Here is a 22827-nt window from a genome sequence, read left to right as displayed (position 1 = left end):
AACACATGATTCTCTAGAAGATACGCTTGATGACCTTCGTAGATTTGCTTCTTCAGTGAGGGCGCCCTACGTGCATTCAGTCTAGGTCCACAGGTGACACATGCTCGGTATCCGCTTGTTTGAAGCCCTGCATGTATACACATGATAATAGATCAACTATGGGAAAAAACAAGATTGACAGTGTCTGAGTGAGGAGTGTCAATAGATCACTTGAGCATTCTGTTAGCCCGGGATAGTCATGCATGGTCCACATTAGAATGCCTCTGATCAAAGCATTCCGTCGTCCTGTGTGTCGGCTCATATCCACCACCTCTATGCCAATCCACAATTTTTGTAGCTCTTCCAATAGTGGACGAAGATACACATCCATATTCCCCACTTTATATCGCCCTGGCACAATCAAGCTTAGCCATAGGTGCCCCTTCTTCATAGTCAACCACGGGGGAATGTTGTAGTTGACGATGACAACGGGCGATACACTGTAAGATGTTGATCTTTGACCAAATGGATTTACGCCATCCATAGCCAGGCCTAAGCGCAAATTTCAAGCTTCCCTGGCAAAATCGGACCATGTTCCATCTATATGTTTCCAGGCTGCGCAATCTGCAGGAATTCGTAGCACACCATCCGAAGATTTATTCTCCTCTTGCCATGATGCTAGGGCGGCCATGGACTTACATTTGAAGAAATGCTTGATGCGAGGAAGCAGAGGAAAATGTCGCAAAACCTTTTGTGGAATTTTTGTCCCGTGGAGATCCACTCGATATCTTTCGGAATCACATTTCGGACACTTCTCCATGTCTATGTATTCCCCTCTGAAAAGAATGCAGTCATTAGGACAAGCGTGGATAGAATTGTAATCCATCCCCAAGTTTCGCAAAATCTTTCTTGCTTCATCTCGGGAATCTGGCATCACATTGTCAGCTGGTAGTATGTGCTCTGTAAGCAATGTACACAACATAGAAATACGATACAGTCGTGTAAACATCTATCAGTTCATTATACATTTAGAGTTTTATTAAAGTAAACTAATTGTAATAGATCACCTGAAAAGCGCTGTGACGCTAGTGTCACTCCATCCAAACTTTGCCTGCATGTTGAGAAGAACCAGGAGTGCTTTCAATCTAGACATACGTGCTCCATTATACAATGGCGTATCGGCTTCACTTTTCATATCATCATAGATAAGCCTTTCTGAATCCATGATCGTCTCGATCATTTCATCAATCTCGGGCTCAAACATTGCCTCGTTGGGAATGTGCTCTGCATGATCATCCCCCGAGCTGTCAGAGGCTACATCTTGTGGCCTCACATATGCTGCTTGACCAAAGCGCCTGCGAACATGTCTATTGGGTTGCAAGATTGCTGCTTGTTGGCCAGCGTCAAAGTCCGACGAGTTATAATTGGCAACAACTCGATCTATAATAGATGGATCGAACTCGCCAAATTCACGAACCTGCTGCAAAGAAACACGTCTTGTCCGTCGCACAGCATGCTTGCATTGATTACAAGGACATAAGACCCTCGTTGAGAGATAGGTGTTTCGGTTGGACGGTCCCACATCCTCGTCGCTACTCATAATGAGGATAAAAAACTTATAACCTGGACAACAAATTTAATATTCTATTGGCATTCTTCGTCTTATCTCTCTCTCTCTCTCTCTCTCTCTCTCTCTCTCTCTCTCTCTCTCTCTCTCTCTCTCTCTCTCTCTCTCTCTCTCTCTCTCTCTCTCTTTACCTCACATTCTCTAGTCATGTCCAATTCCCGCACACCTCGGTCTAGAGGTGCACGGAGATCAGAACCACCGGGTTATAATCTCGTCTGTATTGGTCAATACCTATATTTGTGGGTACAAGAAATCTACATACCCACGTCTACATGATACTGCATGTAGTGGACAAAACCCCTTTGCCTCTTCTGTAGCTGTAGCACTTCACAGCATCTTAACATCTTTTCACAGTAGATCTTTTCACTGTTCGTCTAACTCTAAACCCTAAACCGTAAGTAATTCTTGTGTGGACTCGATCTAACGTAAATAAGCGTAAATCTAAATAAACGTAAATCTAACTAAAAATAAACCTAAATCTAATTTAACGTAAGTCTACATCTAACCTAATCTTTAACGTCTTTTGGGATAGTTTCCTACGACATTAAAACTCTCTTCTTCTTGTGTGTGTTTGTGTGTGTGTGTGTGTGTGTGTGGGTAAACCTAAATAAACCTAAGTCTAATCTAATATAACATAAATCTAAATCTAACGTAAATTATGTTATATTAAAAACAAAGAACTAAACTTACAGGGATTATAAGAACCTTAAAACTGATTTAACACATAATTTTTCACATAACTCGGCAAGAGTTGGCATTCTCATCACTGAAGATGTGAGAGTTAACTTCCGACGGTGACGCTGCCTCATCTCCATCCACATCTGACGACAGCAATTGGCCCTTTAGACCGTTCTTGCTCTTGTTACTAACTTTGAAGTTGCTATTGAATGACTAGAGGTTGTCTAGATGGTCATTGTATCGGGGATGTAGTGACTCTTGCCGCCCTGAAGATCCACCTTCTTCCCTATCTTCCGAAGACATTTCACCAGTACTTTTGGATCGACGGAGCCCACCATGAGTGAAGGCAGCAATACCCTATATTCCATTGAGGGCTTTCTTCACCCGCTTCATGCAGGCATCGCAGTCTATGGAGACCTAAATCTAATCTAATATAACGTAAATCTAAGTCTAGCGTAAATAAACGTAAATCTAGTTAAAAATAAACCTAAATCTAATTTAATGTAAGTCTACATATAACCTAATCTTTAACGTAAACCTAATATAAGGCATCGCAGTCTATGGAGACCTAAATCTAATCTAATATAACGTAAACCTAAATCTAGCGTAAATAAACGTAAATCTAGTTAAAAATAAACCTAAATCTAATTTAATGTAAGTCTACATATAACCTAATCTTTAACGTCTTTTAAGATAGTTTTCTACGACGTTATAACTCTATTTTTCTTGTGTGTGTGCGCGTGTGTGGATGTGTGTGCCAATAAAAAGAGATAAATGGTATAACCTTTCTATCACCCATGCCAAGTATGATAGATTGATTATGCCATTTTCCTCTTGAATAATATGTCCTGAGTTTAACTCCTCGTCGGCTAGATCTTTAGTTCTTTTAATTTTAATTAGTTTCCTACGACGTTAAATTAGTTTCTCTCACTTTTTCTCTCAATGTGTGTGCGTTTTTTTGGATCGTATGCATGTTTTCTCTCTCTTTTCCTCTCTCAATGGGTGCGTTTTTTGTTTATGCATGTTCTCTCTCTCTTCTCCTCTCTCAATGCGTGCATTTTTTGTTTATGCATGCTCTCTCTCTTTTTCTCTCTCAATGTGTGTGTGAATTCTTTGTTTATGTATGTGTGTGTGCTTTTTTGTTTTTGTTTGTACTCTCTCTCTCTCTCTCTCTCTCTCTCTCTCTCTCTCTCTCTCTCTCTCTCTCTCTCTCTCTCTCTCAAAAACACTATGTGTGTGTGTGTATGTGTGTGTGTGTGAGAGAGAGAGAGAGGGAGAGAGAAACAGAGGAAGGGAACATGAGAATGAGGAGAGGGAAGGAGCATGCCTGGCTCTCCTTCCTCTCCTCGTGTGTGTGTGTGTGTGTGTGGAGAAGAAAAAGAGAGAGAGAGAGAGAGAGGGAGAGAGAAAGAGGGGAAGGGAACATGAGAATGAGGAGAGGGAAGGAGCATACCTTGCTCTCCTTCCTCTCCTCGTGTGTGTGTGTGTGTGTGTGTGTGTGTGGAGAATAAAGAGAGAGAGAGAGAGAGAGAGAGTGAGGGAGAGCGTTACCTGCTCCTTGCTTGAGGGCGCCGAAAAACTCAGATCTGAGATCTGAGTTTTTGGGCGCGCTCGGTTATTTTTTTTAGCCCAGCCGGCGTCGCTATGAGCGTCGCAAATTTACAAAGAAATTTGCGACGCTCATAGCAACGCCGGGAATTTTTTTTTTGAGCGTCGCTGTGTGAGCGTCGCTAATATGAATAGCCTCTTGTAGTGTCGGATTCTGCAAAAAAAGACAATAAGACAGCTTTCAGTAAGTATAAACATATAACGACATTTATAAAACAATACAAAAAATAGAAAAGAGTAAACCCTAATACTAACCATGCCGCCACGAGAACTGAGAATGTCCATCAGGGCGTTTAAGCCCTTCCTACCAGCGTACTCGCGCTCGTACGGTGTGGGATCACGTCCTGTCATCGACCACTGTCAAAACATACAAAGAATTCATTATGTTAGAATTAAAAAACTCATAAACCCTAAACTATCGAACATAAAGAGCAATGCGAAAACACTTACAAAATCGACCTCAAATGATGCCCATCCACCGCTCCCCAAGTGGTGCGAGCTCCTTGCCTCTACTTGCGCTCTGGCTGCATCCTTTTGTTGCTTCCACTTGTCAGGATTCTCGCGCGCTGATTTCTTCGCATTCTTCCAATCTTCTTTGGCCAGCGAATCTGGCATGTTCCACCCATGCTTGATTGCTTTTTGCACTTCGGAACGCTTGTGTTTGAAGTATTCGTGCATTCGAATTTTCATCAGGTCTTCATTGAAGTGCTGATCCCGTGTTGGAACGGGAAACTCATCATGAAGTATGCTGATGACTCTGTTTTTTAAATCACTTGGTACTTCACTCCATTTATTTAGTATATATGTAGTGTCTAAACAGCTGAGAGCAAAGACCACGCATGCGCGAGATCACCTTCTTGCCTTCATCATCCATGATGATGCCGCCGCTGAAGTCGACGGAGTAAGGCAAGCCCTCTGGCCGGTGACGCGTGAACCTGGGTGTCCCGGCAGGGGTCTCTAGTGGCGTGTCGATGGGGGTACGGACGTCAGGTGTCTCCACCGACGTCTGGGCCCCGAAGCGAGGAGTGTCGAGTGGGGTGGCTCCTGGCGGAGTAGGTAGAGGTGTGTAGCTGCTAGGAACAGTCAGCCCTGTAAAACCTGGCGTAGATGGCGATGTTGTGGCTGGTGTGGGGGCGGGCAAAGAAGGGGAGGGTAAAGAGCCTCGTCGAACACAAGGCGGTGTGGAGGCATCGGTGGCAGAATCCCCACAACAATCGCCACCGCCACCACTAGAGCGCCGGTGTCTAGACGAGTGTGAAGCTCGTCTCGTCGACGCCGAAGCTTCGGAGCGCGCCGAATGCTCCGAAAGAGAGGGAGATGCGGATCGAGTAGGAACGCGCGATGATGCGCTAGAGCGATGACGCTCCACGTACCACTATCTCTGCTGCGGTGACAAAGAAGAAAGAAACTCCTCATCATCCATACCTGCATTAAACACACGAATATTTAAACTTAATATTGAATAAATAGAGTAGACAATGACGCAAAGACCATTAAATACAATGACGTAATGACGCATATAAATACAATGACGCAAGGAATTGAGTGATAGAAGAGGCAAGTCGAAAACTCAGAATTTTCAATCAAAAGATGTGAGTGCGAGTAGAAAAGAGCGTTATACACCATGGAAGGTACTTAGAGAGCCAGAGCTTTTACAACACGGAGCAAAATTGTTCAAATACAATATTTTTGGCTTTAAGAGATCTCTCTCTCATCCTCGCATAACTCAACATAACTTCATATATCTATATAGAGCTCTCCGTTTAAACACATATCCTCTGTTTCATTTTGTAGCTCCTCTGCATGCACCCCATATAGAGTAGTGGCATCTTGATGCTCGTCTGGCACCACTGCAGCAGCTTTTGATTGAGCATCTTCTCTGATCTCCTCCATTGATGCCGTTGTGATTGGCACATGGTAGCCTTCATACGTCCTTGCACTACGAGGGGCTACCTCTATGACGTACCACCAGTTTGATGTAGACTTTGTAGGATGAAATATTACCTGCCAGAGCCACATAACTTACATGAGAGCTTTCAAGCACATAACTTGTAAAAGGGGGATGTTAACTATTTACATACTTACTTGTTCACAATGCTCGGGTAGTACGAAAGACTCTTAGGTCAGTCCATTTCTTAGTAGAATCCACCTCAAGAAAACCAGACTCTCCTCTACACACAGTAGCGTTGTGACCCTCCATGATTATCTTGAACCATTGCACGTCGAACAAGTCGACAAAAAATCCTCTGTAATCGATCCTCAAAATCTCTTGCAGCGTGCCGAAGTAAGTGACTTCCGCCACCACAGGATCTGCATAAGAGGAACGTCGTCGACTAGACTATTCAAATTTTGCCATGATTCCACAATCTTGAGTAAAACGCTTTTTGTCGATTCGTTCCACCCTAAAATGTCGACCTTTACACCATGCTGCTGTGTATGACTTATACTACAACGAACAAAGATTATGAGTGGCCGTTCAAACGTTTAGAAGTAAAGTCACTAGCTAGTCGTACATTGCAAACTTACCTTGGTCGCGCAACCCCGAGAGTACTCCCACTCTTCCTCAATCACTTCATCACCGCATTGTTGTGCGCTTTTCAATTGGTTGTGCAACCATCTTAAGCTCATGAAGGTTGTTAGGCTCTCCAGAACCGTCGGATAGTGCATCGGTGGTCGTCTTCCTTGTCTCCACTCAATTCGTGCCCTTTGTCGCTCTTGCTTTGCATCCTCATATTGTGAAATCCACTTTTGCATCACTGGATTGTGAAGCATGCAAAATCGGTTGATTTTAGCCTCTAGATCTTCCGTCATCTTCTTCTCAACACCGAGATAATTGCAGATGACAATCCCAGATATGCGCTCATCATCTATGGTTCGCCATAGCGTGTCCCGGGCTTTATCAAATCCGTCTAGCCACTCTCCAATGTACACTAGGGACTCTGATACCAACCAATCTTTTGCCATGCTACCCTCCGGACGTGCCTTTTGACGCACATATTCCTTAAGCGTTTTTATGAAACGTTCTAAGAAGAACATCCATCTGGAATGAACTGTGCCAGCTATTTCCACCTCATCAACTATGTGAACAAGAAGATGCACCTAAATGGTTAGCATGGTAGTAGAAAAATGTTTCTCAAATATGCACACAAGCTCCGCAGCATTTAGTTTGGCGAATGGTATGGAGTCTACGTTGATCTCTTTTTGTGAGATCCATTGCACTAGCTTTGCAAGTTTGTAGATTATGTTACGGATGTCGAAAGACAAACATCCCTCAATGGCAACCGGTAAAATAAACTGTAAAGTATGTGCAGCAATGATATTAAAGTCCACATTTTATGCAATGATATTAAAGTCCACTATGAACGTACCTGACACATCTTATGCCAATCGTGTGACATCAAACCGGTAAGCTTTCCTTCTTTAGTAAAACACGTTTGCAGCGAGTGCATTACGCCAGTGGGGGTCCGCAAAGATCGAATGGTCTCTTTTACTCTGCGTTCTTGGGCGCTTGATGACCTTCGTAGATTTGCTTCTTCAGTGAGGGCGCCCTACGTGCATTCAATCTAGGTCCACATGTGACACATGCTCTGTATCCGCTTGTTTAAAGCCCTGCATGTATACACATGATAATAGATCAACTATGGGAAAAAACAAGATTGACAGTGTCTGAGTGAGGAGTGTCAATAGATCACTTGAGCATTTTGTTATCCCGGGATAGTCATGCATGGTCCACATTAGAATGCCTCTGATCAAAGCATTCCGTCGTCCTGTGTGTCGGCTCATATCCACCACCTCTATGCCAATCCACAATTGTTGTAGCTCTTCCAATAGTGGACGAAGATACACATCCATATTCCCCACTTTATATCGCCCTGGCACAATCAAGCTTAGCCATAGGTGCCCCTTCTTCGTAGTCAACCACGGGGGAATGTTGTAGTTGACGATGACAACGGGCCATACACTGTAAGATGTTGATCTTTGACCAAATGGATTTACGCCATCCATAGCCAGGCCTAAGCGCAAATTTCAAGCTTCCCTGGCAAAATCGGACCATGTTCCATCTATATGTTTCCAGGCTGCGCAATCTGCAGGAATTCGTAGCACACCATCCGAAGATTTATTCTCCTCTTGCCATGATGCTAGGGCGGCCATGGACTTACATTTGAAGAAATGCTTGATGCGAGGAAGCAGAGGAAAATGTCGCAAAACCTTTTGTGGAATTTTTGTCCCGTGGAGATCCACTCGATATCTTTCGAAATCACATTTCGGACACTTCTCCATGTCTATGTATTCCCCTCTGAAAAGAATGCAGTCATTAGGACAAGCGTGGATAGAATTATAATCCATCCCCAAGTTTCGGAAAATCTTTCTTGCTTCATCTCGGGAATCTGGCATCACATTGTCAGCTGGTAGTATGTGCTCTGTAAGCAATGTACACAACATAGAAATACGATACAGTCGTGTAAACATCTATCAGTTCATTATACATTTAGAGTTTTATTAAAGTAAACTAATTGTAATAGATCACCTGAAAAGCGCTGTGACGCTAGTGTCACTCCATCCAAACTTTGCCTGCATGTTGAGAAGAACCAGGAGTGCTTTCAATCTAGACATACGTGTTCCATTATACAATGGCGTATTGGCTTCACTTTTCATATCATCATAGGTAAGCCTTTCTGACTCCATGATCGTCTCGATCATTTCATCAATCTCGGGCTCAAACATTGCCTCGTTGGGAATGTGCTCTGCATGATCATCCCCCGAGCTGTCAGAGGCTACATCTTGTGGCCTCACATATGCTGCTTGACCAAAGCGCTTGCGAACACGTCTATTGGGTTGCAAGAGTGCTGCTTGTTGGCCAGCGTCAGAGTCCGACGAGTTATAACTGGCAACAACTCGATCTATAATAGATGGATCGAACTCGCCAAATTCGCGAACGTGCTGCAAAGAAACACGTTTTGTCCGTCGCACAGCATGCTTGCATTGATTACAAGGACATAAGACCCTCGTTGAGAGATAGGTGCTTCGGTTGGACGGTCCCACATCCTCGTCACTACTCATAATGAGGATAAAAATCTTATAACCTGGACAACAAATTTAATATTCTATTGGCATTCTTCGTCTTATCTCTCTCTCTCTCTCTCTCTCTCTCTCTCTCTCTCTCTCTCTCTCTCTTTATCTCACATTCTCTAGTCATGTCCAATCCCCGCACACCTCGGTCTAGAGGTGCACGGAGATCATAACCACCGGGTTATAATCTCGTCTTTATTGGTCAATACCTATATTTGTGGGTACAAGAAATCTACACACCCACGTCTACATGATACTGCATGTAGTGGACAAAACCCCTTTGCCTCTTCTCTAACTGTAGCACTTCACAGCATCTTAACATCTTTTCACAGTAAATCTTTTCACTGTTCGTCTAACTCTAAACTCTAAACCGTAAGTAATTCTTGCGTGGACTCGATCTAACGTAAATAAGCGTAAATCTAAATAAACGTAAATCTAACTAAAAATAAACCTAAATCTAATTTAACGTAAGTCTACAGCTAACCTAATCTTTAACGTCTTTTGGGATAGTTTCCTACGACGTTAAAACTCTCTTCTTCTTGTGTGTGTGTGTGTGTGGGTAAACCTAAATAAACCTAAGTCTAATCTAATATAACATAAATCTAAATCTAACGTAAATTATGTTATATTAAAAACAAAGAACTAAACTAACAGGGATTATAAGAACGTTAAAACTGATTTAACACATAATTTTTCACATAACTCGGCAAGAGTTGGCATTCTCATCACTAAAGATGTGAGAGTTAACTTCCGGCGGTGACGCTGCCTCATCTCCATCCACATCTGACGACAGCAATTGGCGCTTTAGACCGTTCTTGCTCTTGTTACTAACTTTGAAGTTGCTGTTGAATGACTAGAGGTTGTGTAGATGGTCATTGTGTCGGGGATGTAGTGACTCTTGCCGCCCTGAAGATCCACCTTCTTCCCTATCTTCTGAAGACATTTCACCAGTACTTTTGGATCGACAGAGCCCACCATGAGTGAAAGCAGCAATACCCTATATTCCATTGAGGGCTTTCTTCACCCGCTTCATGCAGGCATCGCAGTCTATGGAGACCTAAATCTCATCTAATATAACGTAAATCTAAATCTAACGTAAATAAACATAAATCTAATTAAAAATAAACCTAAATCTAATCTAATTTAACTTAAATAAACCTAAATTTAATTTAACGTAAGTTTACATCTAACCTAATCTTTAACGTCTTTTAGGATAGTTTCCTACGACGTTATAACTCTCTTCTTCTTGCGTGTGTGCGCGTGTGTGGATGTGTGTGCCAATAAAAAGAGATAAATGGTATTACCTTTCTATCACCCATGCCAAGTATGATAGATTGGTTATGCCATTTCCCTCTTGAATAATAGGTCTTGAGTTCAACTCCTCGTCGGCTAGATCTTTAGGTCTTTTAATTTTAATTAGTTTCCTACGACGTTAAATTAGTTTCTCTCTCTTTCTCTCTCAATGTGTGTGTGTTTTTGTTTATGCATGTTTTCTCTCTCTTTTCCTCTCTCAATGTTCGGTTTTTTGTTTATGCATGTTCTCTCTCTCTTTTCCTCTCTCAATGTGTGCGTTTTTTGTTTATGCATGCTTTCTCTATCTTTTCCTCTCTCAATGTGTGTGCATTCTTTGTTTTTGTATGTGCGTGTGCGTTTTTGTTTATGTTTGTACTCTTTCTCTCTCTCTCTCTCTCTCTCTCTCTCTCTCTCAAAAACACTATGTGTGAGTGTGTGTGTGTGTGTTTGTGTGTGTGTGTGTGTGTGTGTGAGAGAGAGAGAGAGAGAGAGAGAGAGAAAGAGGGGAAGGGAACATGAGAGTGAGGAGAGGGAAGGAACATACCTGGCTCTCCTTCCTCTCCTCGTGTGTGTGTGTGTGTGTGTGTGGAGAAGAAAGAGAGAGAGAGAGAGAGAGAGAGAGAGAGAGAGAGAGGGAGAGCGTTACCTGCTCTTTGATTGAGGGCGTCGAAAAATTCAAATCTGAGATCTGAGTTTTTGGACGCTCTCTGTTATTTTTTTTACAAGTAAATTTGCGACGCTCATAGCGACGCTCATAATGACGCCGGGATTTGTTTTTTTGAACGTCGCTGTGTGAACGTCGCTAATATGAATAACCTCTTGTAGTGTTAGTCAATAAGGAAATAATTGGATGGATGTAAATTACCTCTGCTGAGTCTCTCCATAGACCTTGCAAAGTTGAACTTCTAGAGAGGTCTAAAATGCGCAGCTCCCTAGAGCATGACAACCCCCGAGGGAGGTGCGTGAAGTTACTGTGCTGCCACTGTAACCATCTGCAGTAGTACAAAGATCCCAAAAAGCTTCAAGTGAGCATGCGAGGATCAATAAAATTAGCACTCAGAAATATATAAGCTTCAGTTACCTTAGTTGATCATATCGAACATCTGGAAACTCTTCAGTCGGTTTCATGTGCACATTGCACATCAGAAGAAGCCTCACACGGATCGAAAGAAGCCAGACTGCTTCATCGCAAAGTGTTACATCTTGGGATATCCAGGCCAGCCCAGACAATCTGCCAATAACCTTGTCGTCCTACTTCCAAAAGAAGAAAAAATACAACTTGACCAGTCGTAAGTATTTGTTGAGAAGTTAGTTGAAGTATATGGAGCTAGAGCAGCATAACTCACCTGACTGCGTATATCCTCAGCAGTTCTTACATCCCAAACGCGTGTTTTGAATGGCTGCTCAGCAGCAATATATGGGTATTTGAATGGCTGCTGAGCAGCAAGGTATCTACCCATATCTCGAATCTGATCGTGCATCCCTATGGTCCCATCCCTGGGATCCTCTGTAATCAAGCATTTATTTTTTAGCACGTCCTTGACACCTGCCAAGGTGGCCAAGGAGCGCCTGCAGTGGCCCCAAAACCTTACAACAGTTTGAACTGGCCTCCCAATAAGAAAGCAACAAACATCAATAAATGCCTCCTTCTGATACTCTTCCAAAGCATCTACACTCACTCTCAAAATCTCAAAGATCTCCCGAGCCTGTCTGATATCACGTAAACATGAGCAGCAATGACTTTGAGCGAAAGTGGGAGACCTTGGCATGCATCGATCACTTCTTGGGTCATTAATCTCAGAGTATCTGGTGGGAATGGTTTCAGGAAAGCATGCCAATAAAACAATAATCGTGCACTGACAGAATCCAATAGGCCCATCTCATAGATCTCACTCACGGGATGGAGGGGAGCAGCGAAAACATCACGGTTGCGGCTCGTAACAATTACTACACTCTCTGGTGCTAGTTGATCCAATGGTAAGAAAAGTGCTTCCATCTGCGAGCTGTCTTCAACATCATCCAAGATGATCAGGGCTTTGATATTAGAGAACTTCTGAGAGAGACGTGGGATACCTTCAAGGACGTCATGAAGCTCATCATCAGCTCGTGCATGTCGATCTCCCAGCACACGTTTAATCATGTATTTCTGTAGCTGAAGCAGCCCATCTGGACGTCTTGCCTTTTCTCGAATACCGAGCAGCAGGATAGACACGTCAAATCTGCTATGAAATTTGTTGTAAAAGGAGCTCACAAGTGTGGTCTTCCCTATTCCCCCCATTCCTACTATGCCAATGGAGACATGCTTCCCTTCGTTTAGGAATTCGTGGTGGTTATGAATGATATCTTCCAGCTGTTGCTGACTTTTCATCAGACCTGCCGGGAATTCAGTCAGAGACACCTTGCATTTATGATGCATGTGCTTCAATACGATCTCGTTGATCAGGGACTTAAACCTGCCAGCATATAGAGCAGCCAATCATCCACATTATTAAATTGAACACAAGGAAATCAGAAATATCATATTTTACTGGCTTGCTTACTCGTTTGGTCTAATATCGATCGAAAAGTGTATGATATTTTTCATAAGATTTGAATTGCGGGCATGATCGTGATCAGAGGGTAGCGTAATGACTGGGAGATCGACATATTCACATGGAAAGCCGTAATTGATAAGCACCAGCTTGGCATCAGGATAATTCGTGAATTCTGTTGCCAGCTCGTCCAGTAAATTAGAATCAATGCCGGAGAAAATGACAAGGGCCATGTAAGTCTGATTTTGACTGACCACATTCAGAAGCTCAACTCTCGACACCGTAAACACATGCAAGCCGAGAGTGCCGAGAGATTCTTTCAGCTGGCTAACAAATGCATCCAACTGTTCATTGTCGTCTTCACTAGAATAGATAGCAAGGCTTTTCCTGCTCTTTTCAGCAATCTGTAAGCTGGTCTCTTGGTCTGGTAACCTTATCATTTCATCCAATACAAATCCAGATGAGCTTAATATGCCATAGGGCCGAAAGATATGAGGATATCGGCTAGTAGCAACCAGGAAGCTACCACGTCCAAGGTGATCGTAATTTCGCTGATTACCAGCTGGGGGGATTAGCAGAAGGCTTCTCAGTTGCTCCATGTCACAATCTTCTGCAAGGCCATCAATCACTATAAGGCACTTGACGTTCCACAAATACTGTTTTGCCTGCGCTGTGTTCTGAATCTTAGGCAAATCTGTTAATTTCAACAAGTGTTGGAGGAGCGTACAGTGGAGCTTCAGAAGGCCACTGGGGGAACTCATCTGATCCTCTACATTGAGCAGAATGCAAGAAGCTTTAAATTGTCTGCTAGCTTCGTTGAAGAGCATCTTGACAAAAACGGATCTATCTCGTCCCACAACGCCAGCCCTGGCTATATTATTGATATTGCTGTGAGATAGGAACCGATTCTCAGCCGTATTGATAATTTCAGAAGGGTACAGATCAGCCGGCCCGCTCGGCTCGACGTATAGTTGAAAACTATACCGGGCCAGAATCTCCTCCACTCTGCCCACAATTTCCATGGTTTTCTGTCCTTGAAATCTGCATGCAGCACACAAGGACGACTATTGCTAGCTGTAATATTGCTATTAAGAAATAGCACAGGAGTAATGGTGTCACCTATCGGTGGTTGGACAATCTCATGGGACACAGTGTCCTCATCAGCTGAACAACTAGCTGTGAAGCATTCACAGAGGCGCGCAATGAAAATCTCATACAGGCAATGGCAAACCATCAACATGGCTTGCACTCAGATTTGGCATTCACAGCTAGGGCATCATCAGCCTTTCTTTTGCTTTCCTTGGCATTATCAACCTTTTCTTTTCTTGTCCTTGAATATACGTTTGATGAACCTGCAAAACTCACTCTATCAATTGCCACCTGATGAATTGCTGATGCACAGCTGTATACTCTCTCTCTCTCTTCCTTCCTTTTGTTTTTTTTGAAAGGCCTGATCCTACAAGAAGTCCGGTCTGACAGTCTCATAGATGAGACATAACAAGGTGCATTGCGAAGAGCTTTGCCAATTTTGATAATCTGTGATCTCTCTCTCTCTCTCTCTCTCTCTCTCTCTCGTACGGAGTTTGGACAGGGAACCTTCAATCAGTCATGCATCACACGTCGCACGACGTCGCACGCCGGAGTTTTTCTTTTTGTCATTATCAGCTGAGGCGCTGTATAAGGGCATGGTCACACGAGGCTTAGTTAAAACTAAGCCCCACAAGAAACTTTTGAACGTTTCCCTCTAGGGAAAAATGGTGGTTTTCCCACTATATTTCCCACAAACGAACTATGAAAAATTAAGGGAACGGTAGGCAAACTGCAAAGTTGAGGTGGGAATATAAAACCCCCTGGGAATATTTTCCCTTTTGCGCGAGATCAAAAATCAGTATTTTTCCCACAAGGAATAAAGTTTTCACACATGGGAAAGTGAAAAATTAGTATTTTTCCCAGAAGGGATAAATTTCTCACATGAGAAAGTGAAGAAATAGCATTCCCTCATACGGGACTTCCACATTCCCACATTCAAAAGGTGGGAAAAAAAAGTTAACTTGTGGGAATATCTATATATGTAAGTTGTGAAATTAAAAAAACATTTAACTTTTAAATATTCTCTCAATAATAATTTCACAATTAATTTATTACAAAAAATAGTCATGTGATTCATATCAAGTGAAAGAGAACCTGCCGCTTTTTCACAACCCGTCAAAATTTTGCAACTTAGAGGATTGTCACACATGCATAGTTACCAATAATCTCATAACTCTGCAGCGTCACAATCAGAAAGTGAGTGTTCCAAAAGCAAGGCTGGAGTCCACTCTACGCCTGTGTCCACCTATGGGAGATCCACATTCATGGGAGCATCAATGGCTTCTTGGCAAGCTAATTTGCGACTATGCCAAAAAACTAGCATTGTTGCCAAGGAACAAAAGGTTAGCTTGTGGGAATGTCTATAAATATATGTTATGAAATAAATGACAACTTTTAAATACTCTCATAAGAATATTACACACTTAATTTGTTTTGGAAATTAGTCCTCGTGTGAAAGAATGCTCACTTGTGAAAGAGAGCCTGCCACTTTTTCAAGACTGCTATGAGAATTTTGCAACTCAAATCATGGTCTCGCGAGCATAGTTACCAATCATCTCAGAACTTTGCATCATCACAATGAAAAGGTGAGTGTTGCACTGGCAGGGCTGGGGTCCACTCTAGGCCCATGTCCACTTGTGGGAGAGCCACATTCATATGAGCATGAGCACTTCGCAACTATGCCAAAAAGATCAGCGTAGTTATGGAGCATCTTGTGTATTAGAACCAAGCCTACCATATCCCTCTGGTGACCATGCCAAAAGCAATCATACCAAAAAGTAACACATAAATATGCCTCATTGACCAGTACCTTGCCTCTTTCAAAAAGAGATCATAATAAATTCAATACATTAGCAAAAAAAAAAATCACATGAGTAACCATGAAATAGATCTCCAAAAATAGAATCAACTCAAAGCTACACCCCATTTATTGAAGACTTAAGACAATCAACAACAAATATTGTGTTACTGTATAGCAAGCTCTAAACTCCTAACCAATTTACGAGCATGACTTGATATACAGTAACACTCCAAGTTGAAGCCTCTTCTCTTTTCAACCACAATAATTTCTATCAAACAAGTACAATTATCAACCTTAAATGAAAGTAACTGCGTGGCAATCAAGATCATCAAGCACAACCATACTTCCTTAAACATCATAAGTATTAAATTATTGATCCACCCAACAACATTATTTCAAGTTACACAAAATTGGAGTGGGCAACCCGTAAAAAATAGGCATCGTTCAAATAGACTTAATGGACATAACTATAGGACTAGGATCAAAAACAGAAAACACGTATGTAGAGTACACTCTTATAATCAAGAGGGATTTAAGGTTCAAACATCTAGCACTGCGAAAGTTGAAGTTGTTGAACAACCATGCGCGAGAGAGAAGAGAGAGAGAACTTCATATCTCCAAACCCCAAAGTGAGTCTCTTGATCACACGAGATGCGTTTATATAGAGGGGACCAGGGTGCTATATATAGAGATACTATATAGAGCTCAACACCCCCACTCAAATGAAGGTCCCTAACTGTGGATGAAAAAACCCTTGGGGGCTCAAGGGAAAAATCCACAGCTCTATATATACCCACCGTTATATTAAAATAATTTAAATATACATTTACAATGTTCAAAGGAGCTACATCACTCCTGTTTTACAAATGTGCCCTTTCAAAGGTCTTTAATAATCCTATATATAGTTGGATTGATGCAAATTCTTCAATATCTTTGAAAAACCTTCAATATCTTTGTGCATCTTGAATATCTTTGAGCCTCTATACACACTCCTTGATGTGACTTTCATCCTGTAAACAATATCAACTCAAGAAACATATCGAGACGTGAAGGTTAGAAATAACCACAGCACATTGTCCTTAGAGACGGTTCGCGAGGCCGTTCTAGAGACGACAGAGAAACAAACGTAACTACGATGCAATCACATATGCAGACGACATAGAAACAAACATAATATCAATGTAATCACAAGTGCACACATATATACAAAGCCGACATATAAAAACACAATGGGGCCCCTTAGATTATTTGTACACTTGCAAGCAGAGAAAATGCATACCATAACATAAGGTTGACGAGACGATAAGGCTGACGAGACGATATATTTTCAATGGATGGCGAGACGATATATTTCCAGTGGCTGACGAGAAGATAGAGTTTCAGTAGCCAGAAGAGACGATAGATGTTCAATTGCCAAACGAGACAAAAAAAATTCAGCTATGCCGATCCATCAGCATCAATCTTTTACGAGACGACAAAACTTCAATGTAGCCATAACATAAGTTATCTTGCCATGTCAAAAGGCTTCATGTTAGCCATAACACACGGCTTTGACGAGACAAGAAGAAATCCTTTTAGTCCAGACAAAAATGTCCAACACCAACAAATAGAAATAGGATACAATAATAGTAAACCTCCGAGAGATGTACCTTTAACTTCGTCATGTATAGTCGGATTGAACAGGATGTAAACCTCCAACATCAAGAGTAAACCATGATCAGGTATCACCTCCGATATCAAGAGTATATCTAGATATGACCTTCTACATCAAGAGTACAGCCAAAACCAGTGTTGGGTACCATCTCCAACATCAAGAGTATAGATGGATCCTTATCTCGCTTAGAGGCCTCCTCATAGTTCAAAATTGTATATCTTTGAAAATCCCATTTGTACATCTTTGGAATTTATCACCTTCTGCCTGTCATCTGCCTGTTTGATTTGTTGTCAATCATAATATCTATATATTCACTACTCCTTCACATGAATCCGGTTGGGGGTTGCGACCATATTCTAGATGCAATATCACTGGTCAAGAGATGGTGAGAGTGCAATCAAATAGATTTTGTAGAATCTTGATCTCAAGATCTTACAGTTCTTGACCTGCTTCTTTGCTAAATTTGATGATGCATCCGAGTCATTCGAGGTCCAAGAAGAAATTCACGGTTAAGGTCTTCTTCAGTAAAGCCAACTGGAACCTACCTCTGATCCATGTTGACAGATCTTGACCTGCTTCTTTGCTAAATCTGATGATGCATCCGAGTCATTCGAGGTCCAAGAAGAAATTCGCGGTTAAGGTCTTCTTCAGTAAAGCCAATTGGAACCTGTCTCTGATCCATGTTGAGTGGGTCTAGCTGGAAACTCCAAGAGCCAAGGAAGCTTGGATGGTGATATTTCTAAAGAAATTGATTTGAAATTGTCCCATGATTCATCAACGCTAGGGATTTGCCTCCCAAGCGCATTGTAGTTCTGAGAGAGAAACAAGGCAAGGCAAATTTGTCGTAGCGGTCGCAAGGCACCACACGATCTTGATACCCTTATGGAGTGGCCGATTTGAAGCAAGGCTCAGCAAACCTGATATCTCCCCCACCTTGTTTGTCGACTTCAATATGATTGCACCCTGTCAATTAACGTCGTCAGCAAAGCTGGTTGACAGTACCAAAGCTGGGTCCACAGTACAAAAAACAGCACGAGAATTAAAATAGCATTCTAAATTATGAAAGACAAAGTGCCCGGTGGAGGCTATCACAGCCGTCACAAGGCGCCACGGAAGCTTGACACCCTTATGGACTCGTCGATTCGAAGCATGGTTCAGCAACTGGTGCAAGGCGTGCAACTCTTGTTCAAGGGGGGGCTCCAATTTTACCTCCGTCGTTAGGCTGATATCACTTCTGTCTTCAGACGCCATCCTTTAATACCGAGCCATATACCTCTCTTTTGCTTTCTCCATGAAACCTCAGCAACGTCATGAAACCTGACCCGATTCTTGTGCTTTTTGAATAAATCAAGCCTTGCTCTTTTAGTGATAGTACGCTGGCTTGCCATAGCTGTGAATGGAGTTGGCAGCCTTATCCATGATATGAAGGTACTATAGTCCCCACAGAATCGCATGACACGCAACAAAGCCTGTCATCTTTTCCATAGTGTAGGAATTTGCCATATATGAAAAGCTACGAACAAAAACTCTGAAGCTTTCCGCCAATAAGATGAGTTGTATATCTTCCACAGTTGTAGCAAGAGCGCACATAAAGTTACGAGGGGCTCTGATACCATGTTGAACAACCATGCGCGAGAGAGAAGAGAGAGAGAACTCCATATCGCCAAACCCCAAAGTGTGTCTCTATAGTATCTCTATATATAGCACCCTGGTCCCCTCTATATAAACGCATCTCGTGTGATCAAGAGACACACTTTGGGGTTTGGAGATATGGAGTTCTCTCTCTCTTCTGTCTCGCGCATGGTTGTTCAACAGAAGTTGCAGACTTTTGTCTAGAGTCATACAAAACATCTGCGTAAGTAGCTTGAAATAGCTTTAGCCATTACATACACACTACAATCCTCATCGAAGGAGAAGCAACACAAATTTGTCTTAAGCCTTAAAAACTCCTTCCCTACATCCTCATCTACATTGTCATTGTTGTTTTTCTACTACCTAAGCAAGGCAACATCTCATCTAAAATCATTTGCACATATCACAAGGAATCACATAAGATCATTAGCACACTACATGCTTGAAAGTACAACATAACATTTTTTGTAACATAGATGATAATAGACAACCCTTCATTAGTCCAAACATCTAGATTAAAAAACTACTATAATTTTCCATTTGAGGCTGAGCGATAATCCACACACAAGGGATGTACTTTCAAAGACCCTTAATGAAAATAAACTGACCTCGCCCCGATGTTGATACAAATCATCAAGGCTTCACCACTATACAAAACCTATCATGCTACTTGGGCCCTTCGAGCAAGGGCACCTGCACCTACAAAAACACCCGATTACATTTGATAGGGGCAAACTCAGGTAGTGCTAGATACCCCTTTACTTTTGATTTGCCTTCTCAACAGCTAGAACAAAGAGTCAACACATAAACTGAGAACCATGCAACACACAAACAAAGTGATAGTCAACACACAAACCCAACACCTGCTGTACATTGAAAAACTGTTAGATAAGCAGCATCCTCACATGTGAAGTCTATGCTCCAATCCAATTGGATGTATAAGTGCAAATTAGAGTGAAGCAGATCATTCGCAAAGTGGACAAGGAAACTCTCTCTCTCTCTCTCTCTCTCTCTCTCTCTCTCTCTCTCTCTCTCTCTCTCTGCGCTTCAGAAAAAGCACCACAATGTTTTGCATATAAGCTGCAAAATTTAACTGTTAATGTCAGACAACATTTTCCAACAGCTTACATACTAAGTAAACGCTTAGAGACACCACAGACTTTATTCTCTTCTTTTATCTGCCTTTCTACGAGCATCAATCAAACACTTCCAAAGTATGTTCTGAGGCCTTGTATAAAATCCTCCCGATCGCATGCTACGCAGTTTGAGGAAGCATTTAGCCGAGACACACTTAGTCGAGCCGAAGAAGAAAGGCCACACTTAGTCGAGCCCAAGAAGAAAGGTCCTCCAGTCTTGAACTTGTTGAAAGCGGTCTTGAGATGGTCCAGGTCCACAGTGGAGCATACGCCACATCTGCATAATTGTTCTAGAAAGCTCAGCAAACCTGCATGCTGAAATCATCAGAGAAAGCAAGCAGCCCTTTCCTTTGAAATTTTCATCTATATATAAACTCCATCAAGTCTAAGCTCTTACCCTCTGCCTTGCCATTATTCTCCTGGCATGGCACCTTTCTTGGTGTTCTTTTTAATCTCTGCAACAAAAATCCATAGAAGGTTTGACGCAGAAACAAACGCAAACCAAGAAAGGCGCAAGAGAGGAAACCCTGCTACGGCACGACGATAACGACCAACCGCATGAGAAATGCACCTTCGGGAAGAAAGACGTGCCGGGGGGGCGGACTCTCTCTCTCTCTCTCTCTCTCTCTCTCTCTCTCTCTCTCTCTCTCTCTCTCTCTCTCTCTCTCTCTCTGCACGTAGGGGGAGGTGATCATACCCACCTGCTGCAACGACCTCGTTACTCCTCGCCAACCTTCGCTTTCCACAGGCAGATTAAACCCTAAACGGGTCCAGCTTAGAGAAATTCACTACAAAAAAAACGGCCAACTTAGTTGATAAAGTTTTCGTTTGTAGGTTTTCCAAGTTTTTAGTAAAAGTTTACTATGAGCATTGTGGGTCATTTAGTACACTCCACCATTGGAGTGAAACAAGATTGTCCATTGTCCCCTACTCTATTTGGTATGTATGTAGATGAGCTTTTTGATTATATTGACATAAAGGGTTACAGAGGTGCCCAACTGACAGGGACATGGATTCCATTGTTGCTATGTGTTGAAGATATTGTGTTGATATCTGACTCATCAGAGGGTATGCAAGAACATTCGGATGCATTACATATCTTTGCAGAGGATAGTGGATTGTCTATAAACCTTGGTAAAACAAAGGTTACGATGTGCCTCCAAACAATTATCTTTATAGGGGGCACATCATGCTGGTATGCATAGATGTCATCGTGGTTCTAGATACATGGCTTGAGCATGGAAAACCTACCTCCCTTCCAGTACTCCCTTTATGCACCCTCACTATCTCTGACACGGGTGAAGATTACTAGACTCATTTGCCAGGACCTCACCTAGTTGGACACCAGCAGGACATAGAGAGAACCGACACAGGAGTTGGATACAAAGATGGCTTTCTATAATGGGCACCTTCTCCAACTCATGAGGGATGGGTTTGTGATTCGACCCAACTATATGGATATACATCTATCTCATGGGTTTTAAAGAGCGAATATCTAGTGCATCTCCTCTTGGCTAGATCTAAAGCTTGTCAGCACCAGTTATGGGACAAGTATACAACCTTTTATGGGTATATTCTCTTCAGCATAAGTACAAAGAACAGTTTCGGTGAAGATTTTAAGGAAGCAATTTACTATAGTGGGAGTATATATGCTATTTTGAGTCTATACACAATGGTGGCCTAGCCTACAGGCCAACGGTGAAGCTCCACGAACATGGAACTTACAACTCAAAGCCACTGTCTTCAAAAAGTTGGATTTTGGAGAGCAAAAACAACAATTTTGTGTGGGATTAACTGAAGAAATGGCGGAGTATGTCAACTAAAGGCCACGCACCATATCGGCGGTTATACACCATACTATGGTGGCCTCTCAAATTAATTTCCAAATGGGGGACTAAAAGAAATCCTAAGCCCACGGAAAACAAGGGTTCCAATGAGCCTAAGGGGAAGGACAATGTCCAAAAGTCTCATAAGGGCAACCCCAATAAAGCTAAAGAGAAGGGAGTTTATAAAGGTAAAAATAAACTCTCTCCTGAAGAGCTTGAGCGTTATCGCAAGGATAACTGTTGTTTCAAGTGCGGCGAGCAAGGGCATGCGTACCGCGCTTGTCCCCAAAAGAACACCCGCCATGAACCTCCTAGAGCTACCTTGGTCGAAATCCAAGAGGAGGAAATTCACCACAAAGGATCTCCTCTATGCCATGCTTGGGGAAAGGTAAGAGAACATGATGCTTTTATTCTCTTTGACCCTGGTTCTACTCACAATTTTATATCTATAGAGTTGGCCACCAGGCTAGGCATACAAGCCTGCAAGATGGGAGATGTCCTACCCGCAGACGGTAGTGCTTTCAAGGGGAAAGAAGCTTCAGTCACTCCCTTAATCGGGAAATTGAGGCTCCATGTCCAAATCTATGTGGACAAAGAGAACTTCTTTATCTCTCCTCTCAAGCACGAGGATGTAATCCTAGGGGCACCGTGGTTTGATCGCATGGCTGCCAATGTTAAATTCCCTGAAAGGAGAATCTCCTTTAAGTTCAGGGAAAAAGATATGTATATAGATGCTAAGGAAATGGGTAACACTATACCCATTGTACATACACAAGCTTTCAACAAGTCAATAAAGAGCTCTATTTTCGTGTACATGATTTTTGTTAAAGATTCTCAAAATGAACCTAATGTTTTAGCAAAAGAAATTATACACAATCAAAAGGAATTAGAGTTATCCAATTT

At 42.3% G+C, this 22827-nt stretch overlaps 1 protein-coding gene and 1 pseudogene across 1 annotated transcript; both read right to left on the bottom strand.

Annotated features, from left to right (window-relative positions):
* Positions 1-10912: 10912 nt before the first annotated feature.
* Positions 10913-12679, bottom strand: LOC147423285 (disease resistance protein L6-like; annotated as a pseudogene).
* Positions 12680-12690: 11 nt separating this feature from the next.
* LOC147423284 (uncharacterized) lies at positions 12691-14094 on the bottom strand. The gene has a single exon (XM_086501226.1). It carries the CDS (start codon positions 13806-13808, stop codon positions 12792-12794), a length of 1017 nt encoding a protein of 338 aa, XP_086357352.1. The 5' UTR covers positions 13809-14094; the 3' UTR covers positions 12691-12791.
* Between the last annotated feature and the right edge of the window lie 8733 nt (positions 14095-22827).

The sequence above is a fragment of the Adiantum capillus-veneris genome, chromosome 26 (assembly GCF_014529385.1).
Source record: "Adiantum capillus-veneris isolate H3 chromosome 26, ASM1452938v2, whole genome shotgun sequence".
Lineage (NCBI taxonomy): Eukaryota > Viridiplantae > Streptophyta > Polypodiopsida > Polypodiales > Pteridaceae > Adiantum > Adiantum capillus-veneris.
Note: the sequence above shows the minus strand (reverse complement) of the source record. Positions and strands in the feature narration are given on the sequence as shown.

Excerpts from the sequence above, each read along its gene's own strand:
- LOC147423284 (XM_086501226.1), bottom strand. The coding sequence starts at position 13,808 with ATGGAAATTGTGGGCAGAGTGGAGGAGATTCTGGCCCGGTATAGTTTT.